The sequence below is a fragment of the Clytia hemisphaerica genome, unplaced genomic scaffold (genome assembly GCF_902728285.1).
Source record: "Clytia hemisphaerica strain Z4C2 unplaced genomic scaffold, Clytia hemisphaerica genome assembly, whole genome shotgun sequence".
Classification (NCBI taxonomy): domain Eukaryota; kingdom Metazoa; phylum Cnidaria; class Hydrozoa; order Leptothecata; family Clytiidae; genus Clytia; species Clytia hemisphaerica.
The window spans coordinates 155,993-174,824 of NW_027104590.1; the positions used below are offsets into that span (position 1 = coordinate 155,993).

The 18,832-nt window shown below is 35.7% G+C and overlaps 1 protein-coding gene across 1 annotated transcript in view; it reads left to right on the forward strand.

Moving 5' to 3' along the window:
* Nucleotides 1-8,294, forward strand: part of LOC136823593 (uncharacterized) — a 70,493-nt gene extending 62,199 nt beyond the window's left edge. The window contains exons 30-37 of the mRNA XM_067079775.1: nucleotides 192-222; nucleotides 705-892; nucleotides 1,832-1,886; nucleotides 2,275-2,360; nucleotides 2,857-2,949; nucleotides 3,493-3,589; nucleotides 4,215-6,813; nucleotides 7,725-8,294. Of these exons, the coding sequence (XP_066935876.1) occupies nucleotides 192-222; nucleotides 705-892; nucleotides 1,832-1,886; nucleotides 2,275-2,360; nucleotides 2,857-2,949; nucleotides 3,493-3,589; nucleotides 4,215-6,813; nucleotides 7,725-7,788 (3,213 nt within the window). The 3' untranslated portion in view covers nucleotides 7,789-8,294. The remainder of the gene's footprint in view (nucleotides 1-191; nucleotides 223-704; nucleotides 893-1,831; nucleotides 1,887-2,274; nucleotides 2,361-2,856; nucleotides 2,950-3,492; nucleotides 3,590-4,214; nucleotides 6,814-7,724) is intronic.
* Nucleotides 8,295-18,832: the final 10,538 nt, after the last annotated feature.

Consider the following 18,832-nt stretch of genomic DNA (forward strand, 5'->3'; position numbering starts at 1 on the left):
GTAAGGCTCCTCTTCCTCATTTAATGTCTTGTACACCGAACTTGACTAAATCCGGAATGAACACGAGTTAAATTGAATTGATGTGTCCCAAAAACGATACAGATTTTTTGTGCTTAGAAAAAAATAATCTCAAAATGGTAATCGTGGCTATGGAAATTGCATTGACTATGAATAATCTTTTTTTGCTTTAGGTGAAAAATGAAATCAATCGCTCCAAGTCAGGTTTGTAGGAAACATCTTCATCAGTTTTCATGATTCTCTGCTTAGAAGATATCCCTTTTCAAATTAGTTGGTTTCCAAAGAGGATTTTCAAAATTTTGGTATCTCCCCAGTGTGGTTTCAGTGGAGTTTTCCAATTAGTTTGGAGGGGGCCATACCAAGTCTGCGAGAGGATGCTCTTCTCAGTTGTCTTGAAGTTTTTACAAGAAACTCACATAATTGGTTATTCAAAACAATAGATATGACGCGTTCTTTAGAAAAATATCATAAAAGTTTTTGTTTGAATAGTTAACGACCAATCCAATGACACAAATTTTCTATGAGATTTTACTTAGGTTATGAATTTTACTTGTTTACAGTTGGCTCTCGCTTTTTTTCGACTTACCGAGAATTCGAATCATAGAAAGTGTTTTAAGACGGTTTCTGGGATTTATTTCGAATTATAAAGAGATTCGAATAAGCGAGAGTCTATGTTATATTTTCAGCGAAAACGAGGGTATCAAAACAAGCATGCAACCATAAATGCATTAACAAACTGTGGTGTGGTCATCAGTGCTGTAAAATGGGGTTGCCATCAGCTCAAGAAAGACCATCAGAAATGTATGCACCAGGTTTCACACCTGTACACGATGACATTGCTGATGAACCGATGTCAACTAGTTCTCGGAAAGGGGTAAGTCTATCAATTCTTGTAACTGTTGGTAAATCTTTTGGACGGGAATCTTCGTCTACAATCGGTGCCAAAATATTTGGCACTAATGGGAAATTCCCTCAAAACTTTAAAACCTTAAGTGATTATTAAGTGCTTTAAAGTACGGTTGTAAAGTAGAGATTTTACCCTTAGTTTTAACATTAGACTTTAGACTTTAACTAACGACTTTAGGATATCAGGATCTAAAAGCTCAAAAATGTTTCAATATGGCTGAGAACATAGCTTGGAAGCCGCCCGAGCTTTAAATTCTGAAAAACGTTAAAGTACCAAAAAATTACCAATATGTACTATATTTTTCGGCACTGATTGTAGTTGGAATTTATGATACGGATTTCGTCCCTAAAATAAACCTTGAAAGATGAAATTTTCGTGAAACAATGTGTATGTCTAGACATTTCGTGCAGACTCGCAAAGCCGGCTCCAACACTGCACGTTAGATACATTATTTTTGAGGAAGTCAGGGTGCCCTTAGGGTCGGAAATCTAGCTCTAGTCAAAGAAATTTCCTAAATAATTCCTGAGTTTCTCTGAAAATGACCATTGCTGTTGAAAAACAAATTTTTTATGACTTTAACATGTTTTTTTTAATAAGAGCATTTTTAAGCATCCAGATTTTCTTAATTCTTTGAGTTTCAAGGTTAGAAATTTTCTTAATTTCACCATTTTGTGAGTATTTTTGTGCGATTTCCTAAGAAGTCGTTTGTTGCCTGGTTCCGCGACTAAATAAAATGTTCTTAATTTATGTTCTTAATATTTTGGCCATCTAAGTTTTATCTTCTTATACAGCTTGTTTATATAAAAAAAAACGTAAAATCTTTGGCAAAATCTTAATTTTTTTTGCCCATTTATCACCTCTTTCCAAATCTCATCATCTGAATCTATGTTAATTTCTGTTATACAGAAAAGTAGCCGACAGAAATCAGAATTGGAACTATCATTGTCAAATGTTTCCAGAGGTAATATAAAATTTTCAGTGTACAACCTAACCTATTCTTGTCCTTGACATGAAAAACTCACCTGAAAAATATTCCCTCATTTATCAACAAAACAATGATTACAAATTATTTATCGGCAAACACGTGCTTCGTCCTTCCTAGAGCGCATCAGTATGGATCAGGTAAGCGGGCGGGCGTTGTTGTCACCAGAGTGCTCAAAACACTAAGTGTTGAGCTTTGCATAATCGCTTGTGGTGAGGGGAGAAAGCAGAGGTTGCCCCTCAAAAGAGTCTATAGAGTGCTCAAAGAACTAAAGTTCTGAGCGTAAATTACAAACTAGAAAGATTTGGAGATATTTTTACGAATGAGTTTATAACCTATAGTTAACAGTGTCTTTGGTTTTGTTCAGGCTCACCTATGATGAGATTTTGTGAGGAAATTCAAAGGAAAAAGAACCAGTTCCCTGATGTTCGGCCTGCTTTCAAAAAAATCAAGGTAATGAAGTATAAGATTTTAAGTTTTCTTTCTTGTATCCCTTGGTTATGTTCACATATATTTAAAGGGACAGTCAGACGAGTTTAGGTCTTTGGGTTGGCAAGTAGATTTTTTCATGGTAATGAGAAAAACCTCCAAATCTATTTGCTTAAATATCCTCCAAGTCAAGGTATTCAAGTTACAAGTTTTACTTCTAGCAAGAAAACAATAGAATTCCAACATAAAAAACCTTGTAATGATTTTTATTGATTTCCAATTGCCATATGTCAATTTTTGAAAACACTTGGACCAAATAATTTCGAGGTTTTACTCAAAACAATGAAAAGATTTAACAATCCACAAAACCCCAAATTATCTGATTATTATTCTTTGAAATGTTGACCGTTTTTAAACAATACACGTAGAGCCAAAATTCTAAGCCTAAATACAAAAGAAAAACGACTTGCGTTTCTTTGTCTAGTATCCAGTTAATTATTCCACTTTCTATTGAATATAGGTTGAATTGACACTTGAAAACACCTCCAAGAAGAGCATCAGAGATTTCAAGTACAACCCAAGAAGATTGACATTTGAAAATCATCAAAATTCCGTAAGCAATTGATTTGATACTCTTTTCATTCGTTACTCTTCAAGAACCCGAGACATTTTCAATTGTGTATAGGATATTTCATAACTTTGCTGGTCTAATACGTTTTACTATCTTGCATTACATTGAAGTGACGTCAGTTCCTTGAAAGAAGGCTACAATCAAGTGACGTCAATCTGCGCCCGTCCTGGCGGAGAGACTGTGCAAAGACTCTAAAAAGAGAGTAACGCCCCCAACATCAACATCACATTCATCTCCGCCAGGATCTTGGGGAATGTTTGTCTCGAGAAAAAAAGCCTTGTTCGTCTGGGACAGTCTAACAGGGATGGCGACTTGGGGGCTTATCTCTCGTCAGTAAAGTTGTTGGTCTGGTCCTTGTTATTTCAGAGTTTTATCGATTGAGATTGGAAAATTCCATTGGTTAATTTTAAAACTTCTAATTTCAAATTGAGAAATCATTCGAAAGTATTCCAAGCACTAATTCTCAAAAGGAAATAATTAGTAAGTTTGATAACAAGTTATATGAGAATTTTAATTAAACTTTAGGGAAATGATGTTGACGCTGATAATGACGTCACCGTTTCATCAAATCTCCAACAAGAAAGAAGTTTTGATCGCCATCAACAATCAATTGTTGTCGAAGGTATTGGACGGTTCATTTTATATCCATACATTAGAGTGGACGAGTGTATCACAAAGAATATTTTCCAAGGGGAAATCTTTTTTATTTTTCCTGGGAATTTGACAAACCTTGATTTTTAACCGATGATTTCTTGGTATTACAGTTGCCTCGCTGATTAGAATTTTTTTTGGGTCTTTCTTTCAAAGAAATAATTCCCGTTAAGGAGGAACCTTCATGAAATACTTTACATATTTAGACCACCCCCTGTAATTCGAACAAATTAAATTTATTCTTGAAGTTTCTATAGAGACCTTTCCAAGACCTAACGTGGCCTAACTCAAACACACCGTCAACCCAAATTTCTATGGTACTCGCTCAAGTGTCTGATCAAGATTTGAATGTTTAGTTGACTCTCACTCATTTGAACTCGAACGGGGAATATTTCTTGTTCGAATAACAGAGAGATTCGAATTATAGAGAGCATTTTAAGAGGGTTTCTCCTTGACGGGGACTGAAAGTTCGAATTATAGAAAGATTCGATTAATAGAAGTTCGAATAATACTGTAGTCCGATTTAGGGGGTGTTGTTCTATTGAGCATCGCACGATAAATTACTTAAACAACACCACTGTTCTTTGTTATAACAGATGACAATGAGATCGACATCACAGAGTTTGATGAAACAAGTGGTGGGGAAGAGCAAAATAACACATTTGACGATTATTCAACCAATGACAGGAATCAAATCACTCAATACAAAGGTCCCTCGATTTTTGCAAGAAACAACCAATCAGCTTCTACCGGTTATCAACAAAACCAAGCTTTCAATTCAAACCCTGGGAAATGCTTTAAACCGTCACCGCCATTTGTAAGAAGTCATCTTAACAACCAACAACCTTCTCTAAATCGCCAACATTCATCAAAATCAAACGACCCTGATCATACACCACCGGCCAAATTGAGTGTCTACCAGGCCGGACCTCTCAGGAACCAGCCATCATCTTCAAATTTTTATTCCTCAAATTCTTATTCTTCAAAGTCATCGAGCAATAATTGTCAACATTCTTTAAAGCTCACCAATGATTCAAACCAGAGATGGAACAAGGAACCTTTCACTAGAGATCAATACTCAAACCCAGACCAACAAAATTACAAAAGCCTGTCAATCTCGGAAACGACTGACAACAGTTCGTTATCATACCAGTCAAACTTCAACACAGGTTTACCACAGTCTACAAACAAACTGACTCTTAATTCGAGATCTAATCACAATTTAGGTTTAAGTTACAGTAGCCCTTACCAATCAACCAACGATCCATTGAAAGAATTTGAAGCTGGTGATGGATACCACAGTAATTTCAATAATCTTTGCTACAGTACAGTCAACTTTCCAAGAAGCAAGTGTAATAAAGATGTCAACAAATTCGACCGAATTTCAAGTCGGAAAGATCGTATTCCTGGAAATGACTATGAATTCGATTCATTTTTAAGTCATAAAGTAGGACCTTCTGACACAGAATCGTCTGTCCTCAGAAATCAACCATCCAGAATCCAGAAGCCATTGAAACCACCTAAAGAAGATATAGCCCCAGTTTACGATATCCCAGATTTTGGAAGTGACTCCGGCAAGGAAAGTGAAGATGATCTACCTGATGTCTTCGGAAAGCGATATGGTGGAGATAAAAAGCAATCAACCGCTCAGGAGAGAAATCTTTCAACTAGCACAAATGATGAAGCTGCTTACAATAGATCTAATACACACTCTCAAACAACAAGACAACAATTTAACTCAACTATCACTACCACAAATGAAGTTATTACGTCCATGTCTAACACACTAGGTGGTCATACCTTCCAATCTACAAGCCATAAAGAATGCTATGGAGAGAATTCTGGAGTATTCAAAGCAGCTACTGATGTCACCAAAGCGAATCATTCAAAAATCATCCAACCAATCACCAATAAAAAAACAGAGGTCTCTCAGCAATATTCACATCTGCCAATGGCAAAGCTACATTCTGGTAACATGGATGTCACACACCGACTGAACAAAGAAAGCTGTGATCCAACATCGTTGAAAGTGGACCAAAACAATTTCAACGAATCGTTGTCCAATCCCATTAAATTTCACAATATATTGTCTACAGATATTCTCGTCAAGAATAATGAAAACTTGTCTATTACCAGTATGGAGGACCCCGATGATTCGATATGCTTTGAGATTGAGAAATCAGATGCTAAGTCAAAATCTTCAGAACCATACAATTTCAAAGGAAAAGCATTTTCTGGTGTTTCAAGTTTGGCCAGCCGATTTTTTAAGAGCGGATCATCATTCCCTACAGTTAATGATGAAAACAATTCATCATTGAGGTTCTTTAACCAAACTAAAAATTCAACAATTGATTCTAACGATTCCTTGGATGAATCCAAAGACCCATGCCGTCCAAATCTTTCGAAGGGCATGCCACTTTCTGATAAATCAAATGACATGGAAAGACCTTTTGAGAATCATTCTAAAGTTTTACTATCAAGTAAATCAACCAAATCAAAGTTCGCACCTAAATACGATTCACTCATTGAAACTTTAAAAGAATCGTACTCTAGATCAAAAGACTTGGGAATTGACAAACATCCAGCGATGAAGAGCACCTTTGCAACCAGACCCAACGAAAATTTATCCCTGTCTCCATCTCCAGCAATAAATATCCAGAAAGAAATCAGCAAAGAATCGAATCCAGTACCTTCAGATGATTTCATTCAAACCGCCAATTTGCCAACGAAGCATGTTGGTTCCGATACTTTGGAATCTGACATTACAAAACTATTAGACAAAGAACAAAGAGAAGAAGCTAGTAGATCAATAGCAAGCATTGACAAGTTACCATATTCGTGTAAAGAAGCCAACGAATCAATTCATGAACCAGTTGAGCAGCCAAGAAATCCAATAATTGCCAAACCAAACAATTATCCATTTAAAGACAGCATTCAAACCAGAAATTTGTCTCCTCGAAATTTTACTTCTCCGTCAATCTTCCACCAGAAAGATGCTTCTTTTCAAGACCATCGAACCACTCATACTAAAGAACAATCATCAAAACTATGTTTCCATGACAGTAACCGTACCACATCTGTGGTAGATGATGCAGTAGTACCACCATGGCAAGATTCAATCTTCGGTGAGATTGAGGAACAAGATGATTTTGGATTCATTGGATTGGAGAACAACAAGTTATCAAAATTACAAAGGTATTTTCCACAGATATCTTATATAAAACACTAGATAGATTTTTTCCAACCCTATTTCAAGCAAAATAATTCGCCATCTTGGATGAAGTGACGTCACAATTTAGCTTGCGAGTGCTTGCGAGATCCTTGAACTTTGTCATTTTGCAATGTCAAAAAAGTTTCAACAGTGAAAAGCGAGGTTTCTACTTCTGTCACTTCATTTCAGAAAAGAGAGCAGATTATTTTGCTTCACCTGCCGTTGCTTGGGAAATTAGTAGCTCTTCTGGTGCTTTATATAAGATATCTGTGGGTATTCTCAGCCTGCTTGAAAATAAATTTGTTTTAGCCTTAATGTAATATAGATGAAATAAAATTATCGGCCACTCCTTTTTCAGCTGGTAATTCAAGAAAAAACTTCAAGGGGCGGGGAGTTTTTACATTTTTCCAAGGAGGAACCCCTTTTTCCTAAGAATTTCCGTTGAAAAAACGACCCTACGTGCGGCCCAAAATTAGGCCTTTGAAATCGGACCCTTACAGTGCAGAAAAAGAGTGCACTTTTTCTCATCTCGACCCTTGCACTTTTGGAAGCTCGGAAAAGGGACCCTTAAGGGCTAAACGTGCGGTAGGTTTTTTACCTTGAGTGCCCCCCCCCTCCAGGGACTAAATAAAGCCGATCTCTGACCGATGTTAGACTTAACTAAATTTCATTGTTCCTCTTGCATGTTTCTCTAAATTCTATAGTATTTATCCATAAAATTAATGGACATTCATCATATATAACTGTATATTCTAGATTTCTGAATGATGTATTCCTGCCAATCTAGCTATTAAACGCGCCAACGCAACAGATATCTTTTAAGCTTTAATAGGGATGACCCTGTTGAACGTGAGGGTAATTCTTGAATACAACATTTACATCTCTATGTTTTTAGTTTACCATCCAAAATGGGAGAAGATGAAGAAAAAACATCTTTTGATTTCTTCGTTGATATTTGAGATGGTTCCCTGATCACCAATTGAAGTTACAAGTTTATGACATCATCTGATGAAATATTCTTATTGACTGTGATATACTTAGCTATGGACTCGACGTTTTGTCAACGTTCATTTGACGTCGTGATAGACGTCATGGGAGTTGCTTTGATGATTTATGTCAGTTGGGTAGTTGCTATCTATTTATCCTTGGACGCTGAATGACTTTTGAAAGCAAAGAAACGGATTGACGAATACTAGTTGTAGATTCTTCAATGCCTGGTGGTCTTGTTCCAGGAGCCCTCTGGGCAGGGGTGTTATTCGTTTTACGTTTAAGTTAAAGAATGTTAGACGTAGGGTAGATTGTTGAATATATTTTGGGCCAACAGATTCTTCATTATAAGGTCTGGTGTTAATGTTTCAGAAACCCGCAGGCAAGGGCGTTATTCGTTTTACGTTTAACTTATAGAATGTTATACAAAGGGTAGATTGTTAAGTATATTTGGGGCTAATATTTCTTGATTTATTTAAAGCTTGGTGAGTGAAAACGTCTGAGGCGCATAAAATTGCATTTTTGTTAAAAAATTGAGCCTTACTGGGGGGAATTACCGTAATTAAAATAGATAAAGCTTGTGGTGATAATTGTTTCCTGCCGATTAATTTTTGGATTCGATTCTTTCCGATAAATTCGTATGACTGAACAACTAATTTCATTTTGTATTTCGTATTTGTCGGTTTGAGGTCCTTTTTGTTGCGTTAATTTACTGTTTTAATTTAATGTTATTTTCTATCAAAATGATTAAAGAATAATTGATTTTTAGTATTTTTTTAAATGTATTGAAATTGATTAATTAAATTTAAATGTAGTTAATTACCGTTGAAGATATATGATAAACTAAATTTTTGGTGAACTAGGTCTTGATATAATTTATTACATATTTTTATGACTGGGGATTTCAATTCTTTTGTCAGAAAATTAAGTGGGAAAAGGAAAAATGGCATAATATTTTTCAGTGAGGACTTGTTTATTTGATTATTTTCTGTGGGGACAGAAATTTGAGGATAATTTTCCACCGGGGGCGAAGTTTTGGCCAAATTTTCCAGTGAGGGTCCCAGTGGGTCTACTTAGAGGTGGTGAGAAGGTGGTGTGTTTATGGCATTCGAGATTGGTAATTGAATTAACTGTAGTCACTTTCAAAAAAAACCATTATCTGATTATTCAATTATTTAAAAAATGCTTCTTCAAATTCGTAAATTCGACAACTCGAATGAACATTTCAAAATATTTATCCTCAACGTGAGCTCGAACATTCGAACCTTTTTGTTTAGATATTTTGATTTATTGCTGCTTTTCAACAAATATGTTTAACGTGTTACAGATATGTTTTTTTAAAGATAGTAAATTAGTTTGGATTTATGCACTGGTTATTTAAATTCAAGTCAAGTCGAGTCGAGTGTAGCAGGTTTTGGTATTTTGGTATTTGGTCTGTTGGTATTTTTATGTGATGCACTTTTTTTTAAGAACTTATAAATTTTATTGAGGTTTGACTGTTCTATTTATTTTGGCATTTTCAGCCTTAAATTGTTATTATCCTGTTTATACTATTTAGATGCTTTTCATTTTTCAGCATTTTTTGGTCTAATTGTTCTTATAAAGTTGTTCTTATAACAGGGCCCACGTCATGAAATTGAAAATGTGGGTGAGGGGATGAAAATATAGTCTAAGGAGGCGCAACCAAAAATTTTGAGTAATTTCAGGCTCAGCATTGTTCTTAAATTGTTCTTAAATTGTTCTTATTTTTTGGCGATTTTGAGGCTCATTGTTCTTATAAAATTGTTCTTATAAAAAAGAGTGATGATAAATAAAGAGAGCACCCCCTCCCTTTTCTTTCGACCCGACTCGCGTAAGTTATGGCATGTCTCAAAAACTGAAAATTACCATAATTTTTAGATCGCATTAGTCGACACCAAAGATGTATCTCACTAAAGTCGATCATTTAAAAAGTTTTTTTCGAAATTTTGATGACATCAGCAGAAATTAGTAATAAACGAAAAATCCTATTTTTCGCTGACGTAATCAGAATTTTGAAAAAATGTTTTTTCAAATGATCGACTTTAGTGAGATCCATAGAAAGATGATTACTACAATAACATCACCGCAATATTTGGTACATAAGGGGAATTCCCTCAAAACTTTAAAGTCGCAAGTGATCTAAAAACTCAAAAATATGATAAGAAGCTGAGAATATACTTTAATGGGATAAATTTTCGCGGGGATTAATTTTCGCGGATTTCGCGGGTTTGGGTGTCATCCGCGAAAATAAGTCCCATTGTAAATTTGAAAAAGGCCCATCCGCGAAATATTTCTAAACAAAACTCAAAATATATTAAATAAATACTTTTCGAATGGTTACTTGCATCAAAGAGGCGCAAATAATGTGTATGTTAACAACCAACATGTATGATTTGACAGTGAAAGTCACAAAATCGTGAAAATATTGACACCCAATAGTGCCATCCGCGAAAATTGATCCCCGCGAAATCTTAAAATTTCGCGGATGAGCTCAACCGCGAAATTTAATCCCCGCGAAAATTTATCCCATTAAAGTAGCCTGGAAGCCACTTAACCCCTCCCAAATCGAAAAATCTAATAAAACAAAGTGGAAGTACTGAAATTGCAATCTTCGCCCGAGCTTGAAATTCTTAAAAACGTTAAAATACCCACACAAAAAACACATATTTCGGCTCTGATTGTAGAGTGGCGTAGAAAAAAAACTCATGTACCAACACCAAACACGAATCCAATGAATTAGGCTAATGTTACTTTATGTTGTCTTATTTTTTCTTATTTCACTTAGAATAAATAGAAAATGAATATATATCTTTTATATGGTGTCTTGCTTCTCATTAACGGTAATTTTGCACGTGAAAACGAGGCTGAACATGCATGTAGTTTAACATATAATGACGAACCTTATTGCCAATATACAGAAGGTGATTGTCAATCGCGTATCGTCATAAATTCCCCACACGGTGGAGAAATGGAACCGCCTGATATACCGGAACGGAAAGGAGGTTGTTACGTAAACGGCAAATGCGATTGGAAATATGATTGCTCTCCTAAAAATCTTAAAAAGTGTCCTGGAGTCGAGGAAGTTGCCAATGATGATGGTTCCCAAACTATAGCAAGATATATCGTAAATTTTATTAAAGAATCAACCGGAGTTAGACCACATTATACAAGAAATAATCTACACCGAAGCCGCATTGATGCAAACCGAGAGATTCATGAAGCAACTTATGATTTCCCAAAGTTGATGGAGGCTTACCACGAATATCATGAAATTCTTAAAAAAGCTTGCGCTAAAATCCAAGGACCTGGTGTTTTTCTTGAAATTCATAGCCATACTGGACAAGACTCTACTAACCCGTTCTTCGTGCTAGGATATAATATTGGAAGAAAGAAATTCGCTGTCGAGACATTAACAAATTCTACCGAATGTTCGATAAAGAGTCTTATAAAACGTTCAGAGAGCTCTATGGAAGAGCTTATAAGAGGTGACAAAAGTCTGGGTTATTTTTTAGCTGAGAAAGGCTACCCCCGCGTAATGCCCAGCCCGGCTGTTAAAGACCCTGCAATATACACGGGTTATTATAAAGGTGGATACAACATACAAAAGTACGGGTCAAAAGATGAAGGAGAAATTGACGCAATACAAGTCGAAGTCCATAAATTTTATAATAAAGAGAAAGAAAAAGTTGCAAAAGCGATTGCAGAATCAATCATCGAATGGACTAATTTACATTATGGGGACCTTCCGAAGCAAGATTGCTCCGTTGACAGTGAAGATGACTCTTCAACTTGAAGAATGTCTATGGAGAAAATTTTAATGATATAAGGGGAGTCAAGGTGTATTTTGTATAATCACATTTATAAAATTAAAGTCATTGCATGGGGCTGTAAGTTAGCGACTAGTGAGAATTCATCCGCCGAAAGTCCTAGTTATTTATGGAACTGCATGCTGAATGAATTTAGCCTCGTCCCCGTGTTTCCCAGACTTTACTTACGCTACTGATGGACGCCAGAGAGTATTACTCTTAGGTTCCAAATAAAGGGGGAGGATGTTTGGAAAATTTCAAGATTTTAATAAACGGGGTGGGGGGGGGGCTAATTGCCGAAGGGTTGGAAATTTCAAAATTCTGAAAACCCAAAAATAAGGTAAATATAGGCTAAAATCAGGAATTAATAACGGGGGGGGGGGGGTTGAAAATCTTTCGAAAAAATGAATGAACTCTAAATTATGAGGACATTGCAATTCATGAGTTGCAGTAGAAAGACAATAAGAACTTCATTATTGCACCTTCTGATAATTTATGACATTGCTGATGAAACATGATAGAATGTTACATGTCAAATGAAGGGGTTTGGGTTGAATTTTCCAGGGTCGGATGACGTCACATAATTAAAGCCACCCCTGTGTAACAGACCTGCTTGGACCTCTCAGCCCCACTTGAAAAATGGCCCAAAATTTTGTTCCCGGTGGAAAATATATCCTAAAATTTCAACCCTACTGCACTGACTCTAATTATATCCCAATTTGAAATTCAATAGAAAAATTGCACTCCAAATCCATTCCATTGAAATTTTTGAGCTGAAAAATAAAAGAATTTCAATCCCCATCGGAATTTCAATAGAAAGTTTTTATCCTCGCTGTGAACGAAGTTTCTACCGGGCCTGTGAGACAGGGTTGTCTAAAGCAATTGCATTGACATGCTCACAGATACAGATATTTGACGTCACTCGATCCTTGTAAAATCGAACCCAGGCTCCTTGTGGTGTGAGCGTTGGTTGGTGTCTTGTGAACCATTTCATTATCACATTAAAGACATTCATTTTACAGCGCCCACTTACAAAGTTTGAAGACTTTGAAAAATGGGAATCAGGAAACTTGCTAAAAACTGTGCTTGGTTATACATATAATGATTAAGTACTACCCGATAAGATTTTTATTATAATTCAAATTCAATATTATGAGAAGATATTGCACGATGAGATGCTCCGCTTGCTACCTCTGTAACCCAAGATTTTCTATAGTTTAGTTGAGTTTGAGTGTACTAAATGTAATTTTAAGACCGTTTTCTATTCAAGCCTGCACTTGTCACGCACTTTGTAACTAACGTAGTCTAGCATGCTAAATGCTTAATTCAGACATTGTGAAAAAACCAAAAATAATGAAAGAGTCAAATTGATATTATCCCGTAACATTATTGCAGTATCATATAACACCTCCTATATTACTGTATTACACGAATTATAAACAACTTCAGTCTACTACGCTTATTGTGCTTATGCTTTTATTTTTCAGATGAATCACAAAAAGAAACAGTAGAAAAAAATGAACATGTATGAAATATTTGGCATTCTACTCGTGGTGAAATGTCATCTTTCATTGGGAAAAGAACGAATTAAACATAAATGTACTATATCATACAGAGGTGAGCCGTTTTGTGAATACACTGAAGGAGACTGTCAATCACGTATTGTTATCAATTCACCACACGGTGGAGATTTACAGCCACCTGATGTCCCAGAGCGTGACGGAGGGTGTTTTGTTGACGGGAAATGTAAATGGGAGCATTTTTGTTCACCGAAGAATGTTAAGAAATGTCCTGGAATTGTTGAAGTTACAAATGATGATCATACACAAACTATTACAAGATATATTGTCAATTTTATTAAAGATTTAACAGGAGCTAGACCTCATTTCACCAGGAATAACTTACATCGAAGCCGCATAGATGCGAATCGGGAAATTCACGAATCGACTTATGATTTCCCGAGCATGGTTGAGACTTATGGTGAATATCATGAAATCATTCAAAAGGCATGTGATAAAATCCAGGGACCCGGTATCTTCATTGATATGCACGGACATACCGGGCAAGACTTTACAAACCCGTTTTTTGTTCTTGGTTATAATATCGAGCAGGTAGACTTTGCCAATGAAACATTAACAGATTCTAGCGAATGTACGATAAAGAATCTTATAAAACGTTCAGAGAGTTCTATGGAAGAGATTATAAGAGGTGAAAAAAGTCTGGGTTATTTTTTAGCCGATAAGGGCTATACCCGCGTGATGCCTAGTCCGGCTGTTAAAGACCCTTCTAAATACATGGGTTATTTTAAAGGAGGTTATAATGTACAAAAGTACGGGTCTATAGACGGTGGAGAAATTGATGCAATACAAATTGAAATTCATGCTTATTATAATAATGAGAAAAAAAAAGTGGCAAAAATAATAGCAGAATCTATCATTGAATGGACTAATTTACATTATGGGAATCTTCCGAAGCAAGATTGCTCCGTTGACAGTGAAGATGACTCGAGTTCTTGACGGAAAAAAAATATTGAATTTTACCAACGAAAAAAGTATTTGAAGGTGCTTTTGTAAAATGCTGATATTGCAGTCGCTGTACCTGCCGTACTTATGCCTGACTCTACAACTTGAAGGATGTCTATGGGGAAATTTCAATGGTGTAAAAAGTGGGAATCAAGGTGTATATGTATGTAATGTATAATCATTTTTATAATGTTAAAAAGACATTGCATTGGGAACTTGAACTTGACGGTGTTTTTGCCGTACCTGCCGTAACCGATTTGTCGTACCTGGATATTTTTACACTTTAAATTAATTGCACTAAAATAATAATCATGAAAATATTTTTAAGATTTATAGTAGCATTTTCGCTTTTTTGGGCCCTTGGGGTATGGGCTACCATTTAACAGCGCAAAAATTAGAAATTAATTGGGAGTTGAATTAAGAAATCAAAATATTAAAGTTCTCCGGTTGAATGTTAACTTTTATTAGTATTTAAAAGGTTTTGGAAATAATACTTTATCTCAAGTTTGAAAAGGAGTTTGATGGATCTTACTGGGGAATGCGATGGGTGCATTTATGATTTTTTAGGAAGACTTTGATACAGAAAAAATGCAAAAAAACTTTAAATTGAGTATGATAAGGATGAAATTATCTTCATCATGGGATTAATGAGAGAGTATGAGAGAACGTGGAAAAGGTGGTCGTTCTGGAGCGCACGCAATTCTTTTTATATATGGTGGAACTTTCTTAACTCTAACCTCTATAACCTGAACTTGTCTTTAACTCAAACATGTTTTATGGTTCCTTATAAACGTTATAACTCGGAAGGTTCGAGATTTCCTTAAATTGGAGCAAATTTGTGTCGATTTGTGTTCCATGTGTGTGTTCCAGTTGTGTGTAAGTCTAAGTATTGATTACCTTATCGACACTTTTTACGCCGGCCTTTATTACGCCACAGCCTGATTTTTGGCTTACAACCCTTGTTTGCAAATTTAAAAAAATAGATAAATTTTCTTGGGAATTGAATTCCCCATTAAAGTAAGTAAATCATGACAATGTTTAGATTGGAGTCGTTTACATATAATGCATGTAATATAGCAGTTTAGACGTTATTGGTTATATGATAATACGATCATTGTTACGGGATTTGGTTTGTATAAGAGCCCCCTATAAACGACTGGAAGAATCCGGTGTTCCGCCTTATAGAATATAGTATGATGAAAGTTGTTTCCGCTCAGCTTTAAGTCATAATTTTGATTGAAACACCTTTGAAAATATTCTGGATGCCCATGCACCAATGAAAAAGCGAACCATAAGGGGAAATCAAAAGCCCCATATAGCTAAAGCTGTCCGAAAAGCTATTATGATTCGCTTTTTTTACAAAAACAAAGCAAATAAGACCGGAAACACCTTTTATAAAAACTTATATCCTAAACAAAAAAAAATATATTGTAAATCTGAATAGGAAAGCAAAGAGAAAGTATTTTCGTGATTTAGAGACAACAGAAAACTTTTGAAAATCTGCAAAACCAAAATTTTCAAAAAAAATCTTCTTGCTTGACGATTCAAGTGAATCAAACGAGCTGATAGATGATGAGGCTACTATAGCTCAAACTTTTAATGATTATTTTGTAAATATCGCTTTGAATCTTGAGATGGGATGGAGTTTTTATAAGATACTTTAATAATTGGTCGTTTGAAGTAATAGAGATGACGCGTTCTTTAGAAAAAGTAACAAAATTGTTTTATTACAGGTTAGTGACCAACCAAATCAAATAAGAGCTTGGAAAAACTCCAGCTTGTCCCCGAATCTTGGCATAAAAACTTCAGAATCTAGTCTTCCTGGGAACACTGAAAATAATCCGCTCGAAAATCTTCCTAGCGCCCTTTGCATCCTCGAATCTCAGTCTACGAACAAATCATTTTCTTTTAGATATCCACCGAATCATGATTAAATTTAACCCTGTTAAATCCGTGCGTGGTCCTTTTTCAGTTAAGCTTGTTAAAATAGTCTCTGACTTATTATCAGAACCATTATGAAAACTAGTAAATCTTGCATTTAGCACTTCTCAATTCCCTCAAACTCTAAAAAAGGCGAGGGTCACTTCTGTCTTTAAAAAGGAAGACAAATTTCTGAAGAAAAATTATCGGCCAATTAGCATATTGCCAGTTTTTTCAAAAATTTATGAAAGAATTATGCAAGACCAACTTTCATCTTACTTTGATGGCATTTTTGACTCAAGACTTTGTGGGTTCAAAGCTAAACACAGCACCCAGCATGCTCTAATCAAAATGATTGGTCAATGGCATCAAAGCTTGGATACGTCTGGTAAAGTTGGAACAGTTTTAATGGACTTATCTAAAGCTTTCGATTGCATAGACCACAAACATTTATTAGCTAAACTCAAAGCTCATGGACTCGATACTAAAAGTCTTGGCCTTCTCAAATGCTATCTGAGTAATCGCTATATAGTAGAGGGCAATTTGTAAAATCGCTCGAATGTTTTGATCAAAGCACTTGTTATACATTTTTGGAAAGCTAAGGGGTAGGGGAATCGAAATTACAATGTTTCCAATTTTTTTCGGACACTTTGGTGTGATTTTCGGACAAATATGACGGTCTCAGCCAAAAATCATAGGGTTAAAAATTAATGAAAATTTTAGCTCGAGAAAACGGAGACCTGTTGTATATTTTTGGAAAGCTCTCAAAAAATTAAGATTAGAGATATATTGCAAGTATAGGTGATTTCAGTACCTAACTCAAGATATTGAGCTTCAAAAAGCGCAAAAACTGGACAAAATATCTGTTTCTGGCTGAAAAACACGGTTTTCAAGGGTCAACATCTCATGATGTTTGTTGAGCCTCATGTTTCTTAAAAGTGTGTTTCTTAAAAAAAAAAACGTGTATTCTTTTTCATAGTCAAAACCAGCATTTGCAATTTCGCAGATGATAATACATTGCATATTCTTGTGCTGAAACTCTTGCAGAGGTCATTTTAAATCTTGAGTTTGACTTAGTATAGAAATTATTCTAAATTGGTTCTCAAAAACTACCTTGAAGCAAATGCTGGAAAATTTCAAATGTTGGTATTAGGAAATAGTAAAAATGTTATTGTAGAACTTTCGGCTGGACATAATTAAAATATCATCAACGGATTCTGTTGAGCTCTTAGGCATCACCATTTGACAATAATCTATCATTTAGCACTCATATCAATTCTCTTTGCTCTAAGGCTAAGAGAGTTTTGGAGCTTAAACAGAATTCGAAACCTTCTTACATTTCACCAACGGTGATTGATTTTTAATGCTTATGTTATGTCTACATTTAATTACGCGCCGATCATTTGGATGTTCTGTAAAAAGACTACATATGAGGAAATTACTAAAGTCCACAAGCGGGCTCTGAGAATATTACTTTGTGATTTCCAAGAAAATTATGAATCTCTGTTACAGAGTGCCAATTGTAAAACGGTCCATGAAATTCATCTTCGCCTTACTTTGTGAGGTTTTCAAATCTGAGAAAAAAAGTCTTGATGTCAATACCCAAGGCTACCTCCCATCGTTTCGGAACACAATCCTTTTTATTTTGGAAGCTTACTTTGGAACCAAATTCCCGAAAATACTAAGCTTAAGCCTTCCATCTATTCATTTAAACCCTCACTTAATGAAATAAACCTAACAAATATTTGCCTTTGTAAAATATGTACCTAAAAATCGGAGAATAAAAAATAAAAATATAGATACCCCAGTCAGCTAACGCAGAAACTTGCGTAGCGAGAAAACAATTTATCAAGCAACAACAAACTCTCAAAACAAAATCAACTCAACTGAATAACTTTTAACACACAAATCCTCACACAACTTTTTTTCAAGAATTTTTTTTTTTGAGTAGGAAGAAATTATAATTGCAATATTGACACTTTTCTTTTGTTTGGAGTTGTTGCACAAAGGTTTTTAGATGACTAAAATTGTTCCCTCCATTACTTTTTGCTTTATTTCTACTATGTCTGAATTTCGGTATCTCAAATTCCCAGCAGGATAAGTCGTAGACGATGCTATCGTCCGTTTAAAAGTCAGTAAACGCGGGAAAGAGTTAGGGCGTCAGGGCGGTTTACGGGAAAAAAGTGGCGTTATTTGGAACCCACTGTAAACATTTCCGCTACTGCTTACTCCACCCGAATTTATCACGCCTCTCCTAAACTATTCCCTTTTTTAGTGATCTTGTGTAGACGATTAGACTAGCAAACTAGTCTGTGAATTAATCTTGTCAGAGGGCGGGAACATAAAGGCGGCGGGCGTTTGCTAGAATAGGAGCTGCGTAGGAGAACAAGCAAAATTTGGTGAGAACAGTGAGAGGCTGCCTTCAGCCCTTGCCACCGACAAAATTTCTTCCTACGCTTACATAACTCCTACGCTCACTTTTCCCGCATGATACCGTTCCAGCCCGACTGGCGTGCCAGTCTAGTAGTAGACGATAGGATCTTCTAGATAAGTTGCAGGTTGGGGTTTCAGCCACAGATATCTAAGCCCGAAGGGCTATATAGGCAACTTTAAGCTTTCTCCAGCAAAAAAAAGTGAAGCAAAAATTTGACTTTTTAAATTTCGTGCCGATGGATAGGATCTAGCATTTTGATTGTTTTCGGAGCGCGAGATCAAAAAACGTAGGCGGCAAACGCTATTTCACATCT